Below are 18897 nucleotides of genomic sequence, written 5' to 3'. Positions count from 1 at the left end.
GGTGCCCAGCCCAACACCTGGCAGTGCCAGCCCAGGGAGGAGACTCCATTAAACAATGCCAAAAACACTTTATTTACCAAAACCACATTAAAATACTACAAAGACTGTGCCATCCTGCCTCAGCTCACGGCTCAGGATCCCGGGGGAGGCTTGTGGAGCTCACGCAGCAGCACCAGCTTCGTGGCCAGCAGCACCTCACGGTGGCCGAGGTGGCTCCTCCTGCCATAGCGGGACAGCCTGGAGGCCTCCAGGGCCACCTCCCCGAGGAGCTGGGGACTGCCCAGCCAGGCCAGCAGGGAAGCCACCAGGCAAGAATCCCCCGTGGAACACGTCTGTGGGGAGAGCAACCAACAGCATCAGCACAGCAGGCACAGCCCAGCCCCAGCTTGGGATCACGGAATCATTCAGGTTGGGAAAACACAAAGGTCAAATCCAAACATTCCCCCAGCACTACCAAGGGCACCACTAACCCACCTCATCCACACATCTTTTAAACCCCTCCAGGGATGGTGACACCATCAAGATCAAATCCAAACATTCCCCCAGCACTAGGGATGGAGACACCACCCAGCCTGGGACACAGGGGTTATCAGCAGGAACTCAGGGAGCAGGAGCTGCACCCCAGCCCAGCGGGGACTCACCTGGTTCAGGAGCTTGCAGATATGGGCTGAATAAGCCACTTTCTTCTTCTGCGTGTGGCGGCGGAGGCAGCGCAGGCTCTGCCAGGCACATCCCTCTGCTGCCCTCGGGGGCTCGGGGAGGGCACCAGGACCCAGGGGGCCGTGGAGGGCAGGGGGTGCTGGCTCCATCGCTCAGCTCTGGGCTCACACACACCTCCTGTGGCTGCAAAACCTCTGCTGAGAGAGCCAGGCAGGGGCTGAACACACTGCTGCCCCCACCCTGTCCTTGCCAGGGCAAGAATCAGCATCAGGCAAATTGGGCATTTATAATAACACCAAAGCCATTCAGCACATTGAATAAACAAAGTCAGAAACCACCCCCTCTACAAAGCTAAACACACCAGAAAACAAAGCACAAGTAAAGCATTTTATGATTTTTTTTTTTTTTTTTTTTTTTTTTTCTTCCCAGCTCACCTCTGAGAGCTCCTCCAGCCTCGTTCACCCCCAGGAGCAGGGAGGGAGCTGGGATCTGCTGCCTTTAACCAGGGGGGATCATTGCCTGCAGCTGGGAGGGGAGGGGACCCAGGAGCTCCAGGGTGGGGATGGAGATGGAGATAGGGATGGAGACAAGGACAGGGATGGCCTCACACCTGTACCCTGTTTCCTACACTCAAACCAGCCATTCTTGCCCAAAATTCTTTTAGGTGAGGCTGTGTTTGCTCCCAGGTCCCCCCAGCCCCATTGCCTTATTTAGTATCATTAATGTAATTGGCCTCAGTGCTGGATCCGGAGGGATATTTTGTGTGCTTTATTCTGCAATATTTGGGGAGGGTTTCCAGGGTTTCACCAAGCACCAGAGTGAGCAGGGTCTGGGGGGGGCAGATCCTGACCCTGCAGGGTGGGGCCCTGGGTGGGGTTACCTGGGCACAGGATCTGCCCCCTGTCCTGGCAGGGGGTGCGAAGAACCCAATACTGGGCTGTGGGGGGGACACCCTGGGCAGCGCAGCCCCTGCTCCAGGGGCCACATTGTCCATCCGGGGGTCCCGGTTCCTCTGTCCCGCGGGTCCCGGTGCCCGTTCCCGGTGGTCCCGGTGGCCCCGGTGGTCCCAATCCCCGCCGTGCCGCGATCCCCGCCTGCAGCGCGCAGCACCCGCCGCCAGAGGGCGCTCCCGCCCCGCCCCGCCCGGGCAGCTCCGTTCCCTCTGTGGCCGCCAGGGGGCGCCGCTCGGAGCCGCCTCACGGAGCCGCCTCAGGGCCGCGGCCCCGCCCCGCCGCAGGTGACACCCACACACCCCGGCCGGGCAGCGGCGGGAGCGATTCTGACCGGGTCCTGTCCTGTCCCGTCCCGTCCCGTCCCGTCCCGTCCCGCTCCTAGCTCGGCCCCCCGGCCCGGTCCCGGCCGTCCCAGTGGCCGCCATGGCAGAGCAGGAGAGTTTGGAGTTCGGCAAAGCCGACTTCGTGCTGATGGACGCCGTCACCATGCCCGAGTTCATGGCGAACCTCCGGCTGCGGTGAGTGAGGGGCGGGCGGCGCGGCCCCTCCGCCCCGGCGCTCGGCGGGTCTCCCCCTCACACCGGCCCGCTTGGGATGGAGTGTGAGGGGGGGAGAGGGAACCGAGACCCTTCCCTGAGCCTCCTCCGCCTGCTGCCCCTCCCTGACTGAGCAAACCCGCGCAAAAGTGTGGATTTTCCTAAGAAATTAAAGAGCCTGGTAAAAGTGAGGGTGCTCAGGGTGCACCAAGCCCTGGAGGCTGCGGGGGCTCTGAGTCCCCCCTCTGGAAAATCTCCCTCGGAGCCACCTGCCTCAGTGCCCACCTCCCTCATGGGACCGTGGAATGGTTTAGGAGCGAAGGGACCTTAAGGACTTTACTTTTAGACAGCGTGTTGTTGATCTTCCCCTATATCACAGAAACACAGGGTGGGTTGGGTTGGGGAGGGACCTTAAAGCCCGTCCAGTGCCACCCCTGCCATGGCAGGGACACCTTCCACTGTCCCAGGCTGCTCCCAGCCCCAGTGTCCAACCTGGCCTTGGGCACTGCCAGGGATCCAGGGGCAGCCCCAGCTGCTCTGGGCACCCTGTCCCTCTCCCCTCTGTCGGGTTTCTCGCCTATGCTCCAAAGTTGCTTTGGAGAGAAAGAAAAAGAGCAATAAAAGTCACCAAGTCCAAGGTTGCTCCATCCCATGGGGGCATTGCAGCCGCTCGCTGGTGTAGATTTGCTGTGCTAACATTTCGTGATCTTTATGGTTTTATTTCCCTTGTAAATGGGAAAGATCCACATTTTCCTGCCTGTTCCCTCTCAAGCACAACTAAATCCTGGGCAGCACTGATAGAGGACAGCCAGGGGACCCTAAGTCTGTGGCTGCTTTTCACTTTCCGTTATAAAACATTCATGGGAGCTCCTCCTGATAAACTCTTACACCCCTGCTTGTGCAAGGATTTGATAATCGCCAAAGAGAAACCTTTGGGATAAAGATGTGACTTGCTGGCTTGTGTCCCTGCCCTGTTCTGCTCAGGTTTTTGTGCCTGTTCCTGTCCTGCCACTTGTGTTCTGGTGGGTATTGGAATCAGGCACTTGTTGGGCCCCTGGTGTTGTTGGATGCACCTGAGAGTGGCTCTGGCAATAGATGGGAGGTGGGCTAAGCTCCCTCAGCAGCCTTCAAACTATTGTGGAAGGAGAAAATGAAGCTTTTTCACACAATTGTTGCCTCCTCTGATGAAATGTGGAGGTTTTGAGACCTGACTGCTTCAGGCACTGAGTGCTTGGGAATTTCTGTGCTACACAGCTCTCCCTGTGCCCTGAGATGCTGCAGGGTGAGGGCTCAGATCCTGTGGGGTGTAATAACAACCAGCAAGACCTTATGCTTTTTTCCTTGTATATTTTGGATTTCTGTTTAGGCAGAGAGGGCGTTGATGTTTGAATGTAAGAAAATCATAATGAGAATGGTTGAGCTTTGAACGTGATTTCAGATCTAAATTAATTTTGCAGTGTGTCTAAAAGTTTAAATTTGTTTCTCATTTGTACACTCCATGACATTGTAATGGTATTAGAAATTGGTTTGCAAGCATTATCTTTGTAATTAGCAGCAAACTTGTGAGTCACAGTTTGTTCTTGGGGTTTTACTCTTTGGTTAATGTGTACTAGAAACCTAAATGAAGCATTGGAAATGGATTTATAACTTTAAAACCAACGTGGCCTGTTGGTTGCCTTTAGGAATCCATTGAGAGGTGCCTTGCAGGGGCAGACTTTGCTAATTTTGTATGAAGGGATGAGAAGAACAAGCCAGCAGTCCTGGATCCTTACAATAAATGTCCAACTTAGTTTATTTTCTTTCTCTGAGCTGTTGCTGGTGGTGCCTGAGGGTGTTGCCAGGACATCCCTGCTGTGTGTGATGTACCTTGGAGGCCTCGTTTAACTTCAGTGCTTTGGTCAAACCTGCCCAAACCCAGGCTCATCCTCTGACAACAGTTCAGACTTGAGTTCTTCTCACCTGGCTGTGAGCTCTGCCTGATCTTCAGTGTCATCTGCTGTCTGTGCTGTGGGCAGAGCAAGCTTTTGTCAAAAGCTGATTGATTCTGTTGTTTTTTCTAATCTTGGTGCTGTCATCCCCTGCCTCCAGGGCTGTCTGTGCTGGGACATTTGGGGAAGCTGATGTGAGTTTCCCAGAAGTGTGGCCTTTCAGGGAAGCTGCTGAGCTCTGTGGGGCTTTGGGTGCTGTGTTGTGGCCCTGGGCTGCCACCCCAGCCCTGCTGCTGGGTTAGACAAAATTACACAAAATTAGACAAAATTACAGCACTCAGGCAACACCTGCTGCTCACATTTTCCTGCTCTGGAGAGGGTGTAGGAGCATTGGGGGTAGGACAGTCAGGACTGACGGAGATGAGAGATCTCTGCAGCCAGGGCTGGAACTTGGGGTTCATTGCAAAGGGCCTGGGTGCAGGGCCCTGCTGGGAGCTGCCAGGCACAGCTCAGAGCAGGGCTGAGAGAAGAGAGGGGGAGAGAGGATGAGAGGGTGAGAGAGTAAGGGAGTAAAAAAGGTAAGAGAGTAAAAGCGTCAGAGCGTAAAAGGGTGAGAGAGTAAAAAGGGCAAGAGAGTGAGGTTCCCATTCCAATACAATAAATCTTCTGTGTTGAATATTCTAATTCTCACTCACCAATCCAGTCCAAGATACAAATCCTACAGCATTTCCATACAGCCTATAAGAATCATTACATAACCATACTGGGTTACATTTTAAACCCTAAAACTCCTCTTTGGGCCCCTTCTGCCAAGCTGGCAGGGTCTGCTCTGCCCCTTGGGCCTGTCTGCAAGCAGAGGGTGTTGTTCCATCCAAAGGGGATCACCTTCAGTGGCCACACCATTGTTTTCCAGTTGTTCAGTAACTGAGGGATCTCAAAGTTTGCTTTCACTGCAATCTCACTTATAGTTTCCATATTCTCAAAATCTTTTGCCAGACAATCATATTTATAAGGCTTTCCTGTTCCATCTTCCCCAACAAGAGGGTGCTTGATTCTTGCTCTGACACACAGGAAGCTGTGTGAGCCCCAGCTCAGGACCTGCTCAGGAGTTGGCTGTGTCACTGTGGTGATGGCAGAGTCCCCTTCGTGCTGAGCAGGGGAAGGAGCTGCTGCTCCTCTGTCCCTGCAGTTTACACTTGGATGGGCTCCACCCAGTCCCGTTTTCTTTCTGCCCGAGCTATTTTTGTTCAGGGTCACTGGCTGACCCAAGACGGGCTGTGCTGGATTTAGTTCCCAAGTGAGCCCAGATGTGGGTGGAATTGAAATCATACCAGTTTCAGTGCATGCAAGGATATTTCCCCAAGGATGTCTCTAGTGGGAAAAAGAGGAATGGTGAAGCTGCACTTTTCATTTGTGTAGTCTTTGAATTCAGGGGTGCTGACATGGGCTGGATGAGTTGCCTGGGTAGGTGGGTGGATGCAGTGTGAATTCACTGCCTCATTTCCCAGCCCCAGTGCTCATGCCCAGTTATTTGTAGGTTTGAGTGGTGACTCAGCAGGGATATCACTGTGTCAGTACCTTTTTGTGGCTGTGTCTTACAGCTACTTAATGCATGTTTCTTGGGACACCCAGCAGTCACTGCATGTCACCCTTTATTGTAAATAAAAGTCATCCTGTCCTTGAATTCCTTAGTCCTGAGTGTGCTGTATCCCAGTGTCTGGTTGTGATTCTTAGTCATCAGAATAATTTTTTAGAAAGAAAAGCAGGACTATGGAAATGATCTGTGTGAACTCAGTAGCTTTGTTTCTTTATAATAACATCCAAATTTGTAACAGACAATTGTTTCTGAAACTCTCATCAATCAGAATTATTAAAACAGCTGGATTTGAGTGTCAGCCATTGCCCATCATCCCTTCAATGAGTGCCTGCTCATCTCTGCACTGCTGCAGGAGTAATTGGCAATTCTAATCCTAGGACATCAGATTAATTGAAGCACTCCTTAAAATAGGGAATCCTTTTGTGTCTGGCAACTCTCAGGTATTTATCTGTAGTCAAGTGTTACCTGCAATTGGTGGGAGAATGCTCTGGACTTGCTAAAACTCTCTATTTCACTGCTTTGGATTCAGCATGACCATGGCTGTTCCATGGCAGGTGGGCTGGGATGGTGCTTGTGGAAAGGGAGTGTTGGTGTGGCCAGAGCTGCTCAGCTCTTGCAGAAATTGTGGTGTAGATGAAACTATTGAGTAAGAGAAACAGGAAACTCCACCACCTCATTTTCTTCATGCCATAGTGAAAGTTATCATTTTTAATTTGCTTCCTTGTAAGGAAGCTTATTTTTCAGAAGTGTGAAATATTCTGCTTTATCAGATGATTTCTTGTGATTTTCTTCCACTGCAAAGACCACTCACTGTTCTGTCCAGCTTGCATTTGCCTTGACAAACAAATCAAACCTCAGAGCATTAAAAGTGGGATCTGTGGAATGCCAGGAGGGAGTTCTTGAATGATCTGTTGTGCAGCCTTGGGGATTCCTTTGGCAGCCACTGCAGAGCAGCTCCTCCTCCCGGGTCTCAGGTGTGTGCCAGGACAGGCAGGTGTGACCCAGCCCCTCTGTGCCAGGCCCTGGGATCCTCTGGGGACCCTGCTGGGGCAAACCCAGCACCTCTGAGCCACTGGCAGTGGGAAAGCACCCGGGAATGCAGGGAAAAGCAGACAATTAGTGCCGAGCTTGGGGTGGTCTGATGTGAGCTGTGTGCTCATGGTGTTTGTGTGAGCAGGTGCTCCCTGACTCATCCTCCACTGAGTTCTGGTGAGTTGCTCGTTTTTCATGAGCATTGTGCAGATCCCCTCTGGAACACAACAGATCTGTGTCACTGTTATTAAAGAATTCAAGGATGTGTGAAGGGAAGGCAGTGAGAGCACCTGGTGATGTGTAATGATTGTAAAATGAATTTGGGGTTGTTTTCCTGTTCTTTTCAGTACTTCCAGCATGGAAGCAGCTGTGGAAAGCTGTACTTGCTACTCAGTGCCTGGTCATGCCAGCCCACCTGAGCCTGAGTGGTACAAAGATCTATGGGTTAATGATCCTTGCAGTTGTCTCCCTGTGCACGTGGTGACCTCTGGCCTCTTAAAGCAGCATTTCATAAAAACACAGTCCTGTTTTCACTTAAAACACACCAAAGTGGCTTTTGTAATGTTTCTCAACCATGTCACAAACCCCAGCATTTTCAGATTAAGGCAACAGGTCTAGGTCTGTATTTACTGCAGGGCCATTTGAAACATGGATAATATTTGCTATGATTATTAATAGTTTTGGCATCAAGAATCAATGCTGAAAATCAGGTTCTCCTGAGAATGTGCTGAAAGTATTTGGTGCTGAGGGAAGTGTTTGCTTTGCAGGCAGGGCTGGAGTCCTAGAAAAAGGTTGGAGCAAACTGAATGGGGAATTGGGATTTAAGTGCTGCAGAGGGATATCTCAAAGGGGTTTTCTTGAGGTTGTTGTGTGGAGGTTGTACCTTTTGGGCCTTGTCAGAAAACCCCTGTTGTTTTTCTGGATGTGGTGACTTGAGGCCATTCTTTAGGATCCTAAAATCACAGAATAGTTGGGGTTGGAAGGGACCCTAATATTCATTGGGTTCCACCCCATGTCCCTTCCACTGGAGCAGGTTCTTCAAGTCCCTGGCCTAGGACACTTCCAGGACATACTTCAAGTTCTGAAAGACCAAACTCCTGCTCTACCATTCAGTGTCCCCCAGACCTGCACACTGGGTTGTTTTCCTTTCCTTTCTCAGGTCTGGAAAAGCAAGCCCCAGTTCTGGGGTTGAACAAATGCTTTAATTTGTCTCCATCTTCAGGAAATGGGTGTCCCTATGATCCATTAGGATCAGTTCTTAGCCCAGCTGTGGGTCCATTTGATCTTGCTCAGTACCACACCCTTTCTGTTCTTCCCCTGCTGGGCCTCAGTTGCAGCTTTGGAGTGGAGGGTGCTGTCTGTATTACACTGATATTTTTACACTGACTTCTTTATCTTTTGAGCTCCATCTTAAACATTCATATTTGGGGTTGAACTTGTGGTGGGAGAGGTTTGGTTTCCCATGAGGTAATAAACTGTATTTAATCCCAGCAGAGAAATATTATGTGAATGCTTGGTTTCATTTGTGTTTTTGCTAATGAAATATTCATGCTTCATAAACAAGCTTTTCATGCCTTTAAGCCATTTTAATTTCCTCATTCTAAATAGTCATGAATATTTGAATTGTTCATGTGGTGTTGGATTAAAGAGCTGCTGGGGAGAGGCTGCTTTCTCCCTCCCTGGAGAGGGGCACCTGCCTCTGGGTGCTGCAGGACCCTCCTTCCTCTGCTCAGGCCAGCAGCAGTGGAGTCTCATCAGCCCTTTTGGCTTCCTCAGAGTTGCTCAACCTGCAGAAGCCGCCTCGTGTCACAGTTTGGAATGAATGGAATGAAAATTCCCCTTAGTCCATCAAAATTTGACTTCTGAGCTTGGCCTGGGGCCAGGCTGATCCTCAGAGGTGGAAGAGGCCATGGATCTCACTTAAAAAGCAAATCCCAACCAGAGGAGCAGCACAGGGAGAATGCAGGCAGCTTCTGGCTCCACAGGGGAAGTAACCCCACTCTTCAGCCCATGGACACCTGGAGCTGCTGCAGGGGTGCTCTGGCACTCCTGGCTGCAATTCCCATGAATTCCGAGGCTTTCCATCAGGTGCTGTCCAGCCTGGGCTTTGTTTTCCCTCCATAAGTGCTGAGTTTATCTGGTGTCACTGGGCCTTCCTTAGCACACCTGCCCTCCCTGCCTGATGAAAGCCTCCTCAAGGGAAGTTTTACAGGAGTCTTTTTATAGCAGCTGGGTGGGGAGTGTGGAATCATTTTAGCACCTGGGAGTTGAATAAAACACGAGGTCAGATTTATCAATGAGATCAGGGTGCCTTGTACTTCTAAACTCTGAGGCTGCTGATGCTGTGCCCCAGAGCTGCTGCTGCTGCCTCTGGTCCTGCCAGAGCACAGGTACCAACATTTAATTGTGGGTAGGAAGCAGCAGCCTGGGTGTCGGGTCCAGCTGTCTGTCTGTCTGTCTGTCTCTGCCCCGACACGGGTAGGGTGGTTCTTGGGTGGCACGCGTTTCAAAGGACGAGTCTGGACTCTTCAGCTTTTCAGTCTTCTGATTGTTTATTGTTTCTTATCTACAAAATTTTCTGTCTGCCCAACAGAGGTCTGATCTGCAAGCAGTCACAGGCACTCTCTGCCCACCCACGGGGCGGTCATGTCTTTTTATACTAAAATCTACGTACATGATATTTACCTTTATTTCCCAATGCTTTTCACCCATGTTAGCAAGTGCACCTTCACCATGAACCAATCCCCAAGTGCCAACATCACCACAGGAGATGGAAGACAAGAAGAAGGAAGAAGAAGGACAAGACACGCCCTGATCCCTCCATCTTGTCTCCATAACCCCCCTGTACCAAAAACCTTAAAGTCTATATTTCACCCTCTAAATGTGTCCCTTTTACACCTTTTACTCTAAAGTGATTCTCTTGTCCTCAAACTCTTGTTACTTCTGTGGATGGATCAAAATCAAGCCACCAGACACTTCTGGCAACATTCCAGGATTTTCGAGACCCCCAAGGATTCTCCTGGCATCTCTGGACATCGGGAACGATGCGCTGAGATCCCACACCTGGGGAGGGACATCCCTGGCACGTGGCATCAGCTGTGAAACAAAAACCTGACAGAATCAGTGAAGTAACCAGAACAATGAGGGATTAGCTCCAGAGAAAATGCTCTTTCTTGCATTTTTAAAAGTCTTTTTTCCTGCTGTTTACACAAAGTACATCTACAAAAGTCAGCTGGTAATTTAGGAATTCCTCAGCAGCCTTTTGGCTTTCATCCTTATTCTGCAATGCTTTTCTAGATTCTGATGAAGTGCTGTGTGTCCTGAAGCTCCTCAGAGTTGCAGGGCATCTGTTTGGGATGCTGTCAAGTGGAATCCTGTTCTGGTTTTTGGCTACCCCATGTTTGAGGTGGTTTGTGTGACCTGCATCATCTTAGCTGAAGTGATTTGTCATCACCAGCTGAAGGCTGACTCCAAGATCTGCTAAACTCCTCCAGTAAATATTTGCTAATACTTCCAACGAGTCTCATGGCCTCCTTTAGTCAAGAGCCCTTTGCATTGACTTCTGTTCAAAAATCTGCCTCTCCAGGTGCTTTACTGATCTAACACTCACTGAGCCCTTGCATTGCTTTGACTCTTTGCATTTCTTCTGGCTGAGCAGGCTTTGACACCACTTGAACTTAGGGATATTTACTTGAATTCCTTTAAAGATGCAGATCTCATGAGGTGTTTGGAGTTACATCATCTCTCTCTGCATCCCTGGGTCATGATTGCATCTTTTAATGGAATGAAGGAATTCTGAGAGGAGGAGAGGGACACAGATGTCTGCACATAGTTTTGCCTGTAAGTGTGAAATATGGGGAGCTGTGTGTCCTCTGGTGGCAAATGCTCATTTCCAGTTCTCTGAAACAAAATTACAATTTGTAAAGAGGATTTGTTTCTTTAAGGGCTTTTCTGGTGAGATGTGATGAGGTCTCAGCTCCCAGTGCTGCTGTCACATGCTGATGTTCCTGTATTAGACCAGGTGTAAAAGTGTTCAGTTGTGTTTTCAAGTTCTGAAAGAACAGTCTGGCTGTGAGGCTGTTCTGTCTTTGAGAGTGAAAAAGGGGCATTAGATAGACTTAACTTTTTTGAAAATACTTCACTTTTCTTCAAATCTAAGCCATTAAACTGTTCCTGAGATACCTTCTGTCTCTGGCTAGGAATGAGGTTGTTCTGGTCTCTGAGTTGTGTGTGTGACAGCAGCACCCAGAGCAGTTCCTTTGGTGGTGGTTCAGGTGGACAGCAGATACTCTCCTGTCAGGGCCCAGCTGAGGAAGGAGCAGGGGGATGTCTTGAAAGACCTTTTAAATAAAAGAGTTGTTACTGATAAGCCAGAGGACCCAACTCTGTCATCACTGAGGGCTCAACCTCTCAGGTTCAGCAGCAGAACTGACTGGGGCATAACAAACCTGCTCCTGCTCTAATTCTTGGTGGTGGTGGTATTTTCCATTCTGCCCCCAACAGTTTCTGAGCATTTTTCTGTGCACACTTCAAAATTTCTCCTTGAAAACAGTCCTGGAGTGTTTGTTCATCAGCTCTGTCCTGTCCTGCTGGAGCATTTTGCAGCCCATGTTTCCTGCTGGGCTGCTGCTGACCTTCCCTTCTGGGTTTAGAAGTTGGCAGTGATCTGCCCTCTGCTGCCACTTACCCAGCAACACTTCAGAGGAGTTTCTGTGTGGCTGCTGGGCTGCTCTGACCCAGAGCTTTATTTCCAGAAAAATGTACCATTGGGTGAAAATATGGCATTCAAGCAGTTCTGTGTCCCTGGGCAGCCAGGGACCTGCCATGGTGTCATTTCTCAACCTTGGATGGCTTTTGCTCTACTCTGGCATGGCTTTGGCTCCCACTGTCCCTCCAAGAAGTGCTGTCCCACCTGACCTTCCCTTCTCCTGCCAGCTTCCCATATTTCTGTACCTGCAGTACCCTCCAGGTCACCATGGGTGACTCCTCTCTCCCCTTTCAGTCCCTTCTGTGTGCAGCTGAGCAGCTCTGCTGGCCTCCCCCTTGCTGCTGCTGTCCCTTCAGCTCCCCAGTGTCCCCCTGATCCTGGGCTGATCTCCCCAGCCTTGCCCTGGCTGTCAGTGGAGTTCCCTGGGGCTGGGCTGAGTGAGCTCCTTTGGACAGCAGTTCCCTTGTTCCACCTGTGCTCTTGGGCTTGGTCCTTCCTGGGCCTTTGCAGCCCAAGTCAGGTGTTGGTATTCATACCCCTGTGGTGGGTCAGGCCCAAGCCTGAGCCATGCACAGAGCCCAGTCTTGCCCAGACTCACCTCACACTGATTTTTGTGCTCATTCCTTCTCCTTGGCAAACCCCCTTTCCCACAGAGCTTGTTCAGAGTTATCTCCAAAGGTTGCTTTTGCTCTCAGCTCCATCTCCTTCACCAGCTCAGAGCACAGCTCATCTCCTCCCTGTGTTTACAGTTTCTCCAGCAGCACTGATCTGTGCCATGTCTGTTTGAGAGCTTCCTGACCACCATTCCTGTGCTTTTCCTGCAGTTGCTCCTTTTGGCATGCAAGAAACACCAAATAACTTCCAGCAAAGACACTGCCTCCTCCTTCCCTGTGTCATTTATGGAGCCCACACAAAGTGTGCCATGGTTGGGGGTGCTGCACTCACTGATTATTGTGTTCATCTGCTCAAGTCATTTCCTGGCTCCATCTGGATCCCAGCCTGTTGGAATTCTTTTCCTCTTGGGTCTGGACAGAGCCTGCCCCAATGTTATCCTGCTGGAGGTTGTTCAGGTAGAAAATTCTCTGATCAGAGTACCTTGATATGTTCCTGTTTAAGGTTGATGTAACTTGGGAAGCCTGAAGGCTCATTGCATCTCCCTGGAATGGAAACTGGAGATTTGTGGCAGGACTCTGCAGTATGTGGGGTGGGGTGTGCTGCTGGGCTGGTGTGCTCTTTGGGGTGCTGGCTTAGCTCCATCTCCAGGCACAAAGGATTTTTGCCCTTGCCTCTGAATCTTTATCCACATCAAGCCAACTCAAGCCGTGTTTCACTGGAAGTTCTGACAGCCTTTGAATAAATCCCTTTATTCTGGGGCCCCTAACAAGAAGGTTTTCTGTCCCATTCTGATGCAGAGCAGTTGTGCATGGCTACTCCTTACATGAATTATGCTTTGAGGCACCAGCTGAAACTTTCAGAAAAGGTTCCCTTTCAGTATCTGCCTCCCATTACAGCATCAGTGCCTTCATCATTGCCCTGGGCTTTGTTTCTGGTGCCCAGGACAAACAGCAGGGCAGCTGAAGGGAGCTCCAGCACTTCCCTGCCCAGGGAGCTCAACAGCCAGGCAGGAATGAGAACCCATCTGTTAACAGCTCCTGGATGGCAGCAAAGGCTGTCTCACCATGAATAGCAAAGAAAAACAAACCTGAAACAAAAAATCCCCTTTCCCACTGCAGGAACAGCCCAGCTTTCTTTGGGGAGAGCTCCTCCATGGCATTTGGAGGGGTAAAAACCACAGTGGCTGTGAAAGCCTTCACACCATGGCCATCGGGGGTACAATGAAGCTTTCATTCATTCTCCACAGCACATGGCTGAGATGTTTACACTCAAACTTCTGCTGTCCTTCAGATTGCTACACTGGGGTGTAGATTATTACTAAATAGATTATTTTACAAGAATGAATGATAAAGTGAATTTCACCTTCAAAAGAAAACTCCAGCTCTGGTTCCTTGAAGGCTTCCCCTGCCCTGCAGTGTTTATAAAGGAACTGGATATGGAGTTTATAAACTTCCAAGGCAGGAAATGGTGCCTTCCACTGCTCCTCAATACCAGCTTCTTTGTGTGGTGCTGCTTCTTGATCCCGGGTGTGAAAACCTGGGGAGCGAATGAAAACAGGCTCAGAGAGCTGTAAATCCATTTTAGGCCCCAGAAGAATCCCAGAACTCCAGAGCTGGAGCACTGGAGTCTTCAAATGAACTTGCTTAGAAAAATTGTTGCCCCTGCACCCTGCAGAGAATGTCCTCCCTTGTTTGCCTCTCAGACTGTGCTGCTTTTCCTTGTGCTTCCAGAAGAACCCCAGATTCTTTTAAAGCTGGATGTAAACACCTCCTTGGAACAGTAGCTGTTAAACTTTGTTGAAAAGTGCTTAGCAATGACAAAAAAATGTTATTTCCGAAAGGATCTCTGTAGCACTGAAGGGTTTTTTTTTGCAAATGAAAGTCCAAATTTACCGCAAAAATGTCCCTGTAACCTCTTATAATTCAAAACATATTCCTTGCTTTTCAAAAGCACAGGCAAATTACCAGGGAGCCTTTCTAAAATAAGCCTGAGGTTGGATGTTTGACTTTGTGGACAGTGCTGCTTGATAATCAGCGTTTCCTTTTTGGAGTTTGCCTGTGTCACAGTCAGAAAGGAGCTTTGCTCTGTGTGGTTTGTGACCTGTTCCAGGTGAGGAGAACACCAGCCACGCCTGTGCTGCAGTGCTGGGATAGAAACAGCAGCATCCCTTTCCCTTATGCTCCTGAGAAATGCAGCATTTGTGTCTCCAGCAAAACAAGCAATGGAAATCTTCTCTTTGTTCTTCTTTTTTGGGCCATGCTGCATCCTGGCTTTCAAAGATGCAGACATTCCTGAGCTAGACCTCTCCAGGGTCTGGCAGCTGCTTCTCTGACTCCGTGTTGGTTACAGAACTCAAAGCCCTCTGAGGAAAGGCCAGGGAAAAGCAGATCCTTGTGAAGGGTAAAGCTCCTAAACCTGCTCTGAAACCCTGAGAGCTGGGCTTGGTGGGAAACTGAAGGAAACCTAAACAGTTTTGAAATGATTGGGAATATTTGGCTTCATTTTCCCAATCAGTCGATAGAAAACATGTTTTCCATTAAGAACTTACATTTTTGGAGACTTAAAGGGGAGCTGCTTATTGTCAAAACAAGTCTTGTTTTTCACCAAATATCTTGGCTGCCTGGTTTGATTTTTGGTGCTGTCCCTGCAGCAGGGTGGGGGAGCTGGTGGCTGTCACCTGGAATGCTGGAACCATGGGTGCTTGTGCCCTGAGGAGCAGTGCCAGGCTCCAGCTGGCTCCAGGAGTGGGAAAGCCAGGAAAGAGTGATGGGGGACACCCATCTCCTTAAAGATGCCACATGGATCATGTCCTGCCATGCAGGAAACCTCAAACCCCCAATCTTTCATGAACCTAAAGGATGCCTGGTTGTTTCTGTCCTGCTTTTCCCCTGGGTTTCTGGATCTTGGGTGCTCTCATGGAGCAGCCAAGGTGGCACCTGCTGCTCTCTGGATGAGCTGTTGGAGCAGGAAGAGGTTCAGTGTTCCAGGGCTGCTCTGAGGGGATGATGTGGGTTTGGGGCTCTGCTCTCACCACAGGCTGTGATTGGCTGCAGGGCCAGCTCAGATGTGTTGCTACTGAATTTAGGGAGAAATCTTGTGTCAATCTTGGTCTTCTCGCAGGAGTTCTATCCACAACTGATTGGTGATTGGCTGCTCAGCTGCTTTCCTGAGAGGCTCTTTAGCAAAGTTAGAGCACATCCAGTGCAGGTGGACAGATCACTTCTTCTAGTGGACAAACAAAAATGTGTTGTGTTGTAAACTTTGTAGTTGAATCATGGAAACTGTAAAATTGGGACATAATATTTCAAAATGTTCAACTCCATCTGATGCATTTTAACCTTCTGCCTTTCCCATATTATCCTTGTACCTAGGAGAGAATAACAGAAGTTAAATGCAGTAAACTTGATGGATTTTGAAGCCATTCTGTGGCACCTTGACCAAATGAAAGGAATCATTATCTAGGGTTACATTTATTAATCCACAATAAATCACAGGAGGGATAAGTGAACAGGTTCTTACAGAAGGACTGGCTTGGTCAGTGTCAGGTTTATGTTGTACAAGGGATGTGGAAAGCTCAAACAGTTAAGCAGTCGTAGTCAGATATTTCTTGGGAGTTTTTTTGGGATTTTTGGTTGGTTTTTTTTATTTTGTTTTGTTTGTTTGTTTGTTTTTTTAATCAAGACACCTTTGCTGCCTTGTTTGAAGGCTCCTCTTTACCTGTCCCTGGTTATGTGACACAAATCTTGTGCTGGCAGTAATTCCCACAGCACCTTCCCATCATTTGGGCTGTGACAAAGGATGTTTCACCTCAAGTGCAAAATTCTCTCGTGTCTTGATGGGCAGGGTAAGCCCCAGAACCAATCTGGGAAAGCTTTCAGGGGAAAATATCCCCACCTCCTGCCTTTCATATATGGATGCACTGGCTGGACTTGTTTAAGACAAAGGAGCAGCCTCTGTTTATCCTAATGAGGGACTTGATGTGGAAACTGATAGCACTGATGGCCAGATCCCAAATAATTTGTGTGTAGGAAAATTGCCCAATTGTGGCATCTGCTCCTCTGTGGGTGTCACGTGGAGAGTGGGAGCCTTTGATTCATTCCCTGAGTAGCAGAGTGCAATGGATATTTTGCAAACTAAAAGTTTCTATCATTGAAGACAGAGATTTCTTTGTGTTTTGACCTGGGTTTTGATACTCTTTGTACCCTCCACTGCCACCAGTGCCAAACAGTTTCTTTTTTTCATTGGAGGAGAAAGCAACTTGGGAAAACATCCTATGCCATATCAGCTACAAACCATCCATTTATCCATGAGGACAGGAGAGGAGCAGTGTGAGGGAGCAGCACTGGCAAGTGCAAGCATTCCCTGGTTTTGTTCTGCTCTCTGATGTTTAAACCTTTCAGATATTCTGTGGTTGTTTCCAACTTCACAGTGATGAAAGCTAAAACCCATAATAAGGGTGAGGACAGTTGTATTCTTTTTATTCTAACAGGGTGTATTTTAAGAAAAAACAAGAGTTATTATGATACACGTGGAATAAACCACAAGTGGTGAAATTTATTTCTCAGACTTGTTTTTCCATCCCTTCTCAGTGTTGCTGCTGCCACTGTCCCCTTGGGTTGTCTGGGATTAACTTCTGCTGCCATGGAGTTTCCACACCAAGGATTTTGACTTTGGAGTTGCATCTTTCACTCAGAGGGGAAAAGTGGAGTAGTTTTCATGGAGTTTTCATTCAGTCTCATGGAAATTTTGAATGAACACTGAGAAAGTAATGGCAGCAGATGGATTTTTATGAGTGGGGAATGTCAGAATTGCCTTCCACAGGAACTGCATTGCCACACAAGAGCTGAGGGGTTTCAGGGGGGATGTCCCTGCCCTTGGGTGCTTTCAGGTGCTGCTGTTCATGCCTGGGAACTGATTTGGCTGGCAAAAGGACCTTTTGCTTCTCTGCTCACGATCCACAAGTGCCTTCCAGGGTGGGAGCTGGTGGCACAAGGTGACACTGGGGGTCCTGCTGGCCTGGGGGGGACAGACCTTCCTCAGCATTCGACTCCCACTGATCCCCTCCCTTCTCCTGCCTGTCCCGTTAGAGAGCTTACAGGAGGTTTCAATGGACACCTTTTGTGAGCTGTTTTATCCCAGAATGTTTAGGGGTTGGAAGGGATCATTTAGTCCCACGGTGGGCAGGAGCCCTTCCCACTCGGCCCAGGTTGCCCAAGGCCTCATCCAGCCTGGCCTTGAACAATTCCAGAGTTGGGGCATCCACAATTTCCCTGGGTAACCTGTTCCAGTGTATCATTATCCTCAAATTTCTTCCTAATATCTAATCTGACCTTCTGTTTTTCCAATTTGACCCATTCTGCCTTGCCCTGTGTCTGCAGTTCATGGCAGAGTCCCTCTCCAGGTTCCCAGTGGCCCCTGCAGGCCCTGGAAGGAGCTGTGAGGTCCCCACAGCCGTCCCTTCCCAGGCCCTGCTCGTGTTAATTGTGGGAGAGTTTCCTTTCCTTGGGGGCTGAGGGGCCCAGCTCTCAGCCAGCTCCTCTGGGAGCCACAGAGACCCAACAGCCCCCCAGTGCCAGCCTTGCTGTGCTCTTCACTCTCTAATTATGCTCACTTTTCAATTAATCACTTTCTGCTGCTGCTGGATGCCTCTGCAGTGTTTGCCACTCATTGGCTTTGGGGGTTTCACATTTGCAGAATGGAACTGGCCTCTCTTTCTTGTTAGATTTGCCTTAAATTACATCACAGAGAGGTTAAAATAGCAATAAAAACCATTTCCTATTAAGTGGATATTATCTTGTCTCGCTCTGCCTTGCTTTCTTGCTAAGTATATCATGGGATCTCATGAAAACTCATTTGTTAGATCACACTTGTGGAGATACCTTGGGTGCTTTGTTCCTCTAATTCCAAATATAACTATCCTGTGATCTTAATCAACATTTGCTTTAACATTTCCCAGCTGGAAATTAACTCCCTGGCAAATTTGGCCAACACCAGTGGCAACTTGAAGGTGGCTTTTGTTTGGTTATGAGCTCAGTTCCTTGTTTTCTGTGCACAGATATGGCTGTGGTAGGGCAGCACTTTGGGATTTCCTCCAAAGGTGACTCAGTTTGCCAGATCCACCTACAGCAAAAATAAACCAGGCCATTCCAGTGAGTGTTGTTTAGGCTACTGAATATTGTATCAGTAGTCAGTTGTGAAAAACACCAATCACTTGTTTTGAAAAGTTTAAAAGTTTCATAGTAATAAAATGGTTATAAAAATAGTGATACAATTAGAGTAATGATAATTTGGACAAATTGAATTAGGACAATATGAGACAATAAATACAAAGAGTTACAGACAGTCCGGGTGCCTTTTCTGGCAGCACCAAAAAAGGACCCCCGTTAACAAAGGATTAACCCTTAAAAGCAACAGCCTGTTGCATATTCATACACCTCATACATGATGCATAAATTCCATTCAAACACAGGATTCTGTCTGCTCAGTCTCAGCTTCTTCCTCTGAATCCTGACAGTGCCTTCGAGGCTGGAAGAAGTTCATTTCTTCTGATAATGGAGCAAGAAATTCTAATTCTCTGAAAGATTCAGGTGTCCTGTGGCTGCTATCTCAGTGTGAGTCCTTTCTTTAAAAAAAGTATCTTACACAGCATCGTTTCTATTTTAACAATTTTGATAACCTAAAACTGTATTTAACACAGTACTTAAGAGAATTAATACAGCATCACTTTCTAACACAACACATATAATATTCATTTGAATATTTGTGAAAAGCCAATCATAAAATACATGCATTTTTCACACTGTGGTAGGGGAGCACTTTGGGATTTCCTCCAAAGGTGACTCAGTTTGCCAGATCCACCTATAGCAAA

The 18897-nt window shown here is 48.6% G+C and overlaps 1 protein-coding gene across 1 annotated transcript in view; it reads left to right on the top strand.

Annotated features, from left to right (window-relative positions):
- Window positions 1-2010: 2010 nt before the first annotated feature.
- Window positions 2011-18897, top strand: part of MYO1D (myosin ID) — a 169229-nt gene continuing 152342 nt past the window's right edge. The window contains exon 1 of the mRNA XM_036398823.2: window positions 2011-2131. Within this exon, the coding sequence (XP_036254716.1) occupies window positions 2037-2131 (95 nt within the window). The 5' untranslated portion in view covers window positions 2011-2036. The remainder of the gene's footprint in view (window positions 2132-18897) is intronic.

This window comes from Molothrus ater, chromosome 27 (genome assembly GCF_012460135.2).
Source record: "Molothrus ater isolate BHLD 08-10-18 breed brown headed cowbird chromosome 27, BPBGC_Mater_1.1, whole genome shotgun sequence".
Classification (NCBI taxonomy): domain Eukaryota; kingdom Metazoa; phylum Chordata; class Aves; order Passeriformes; family Icteridae; genus Molothrus; species Molothrus ater.
Note: the sequence above shows the minus strand (reverse complement) of the source record. Positions and strands in the feature narration are given on the sequence as shown.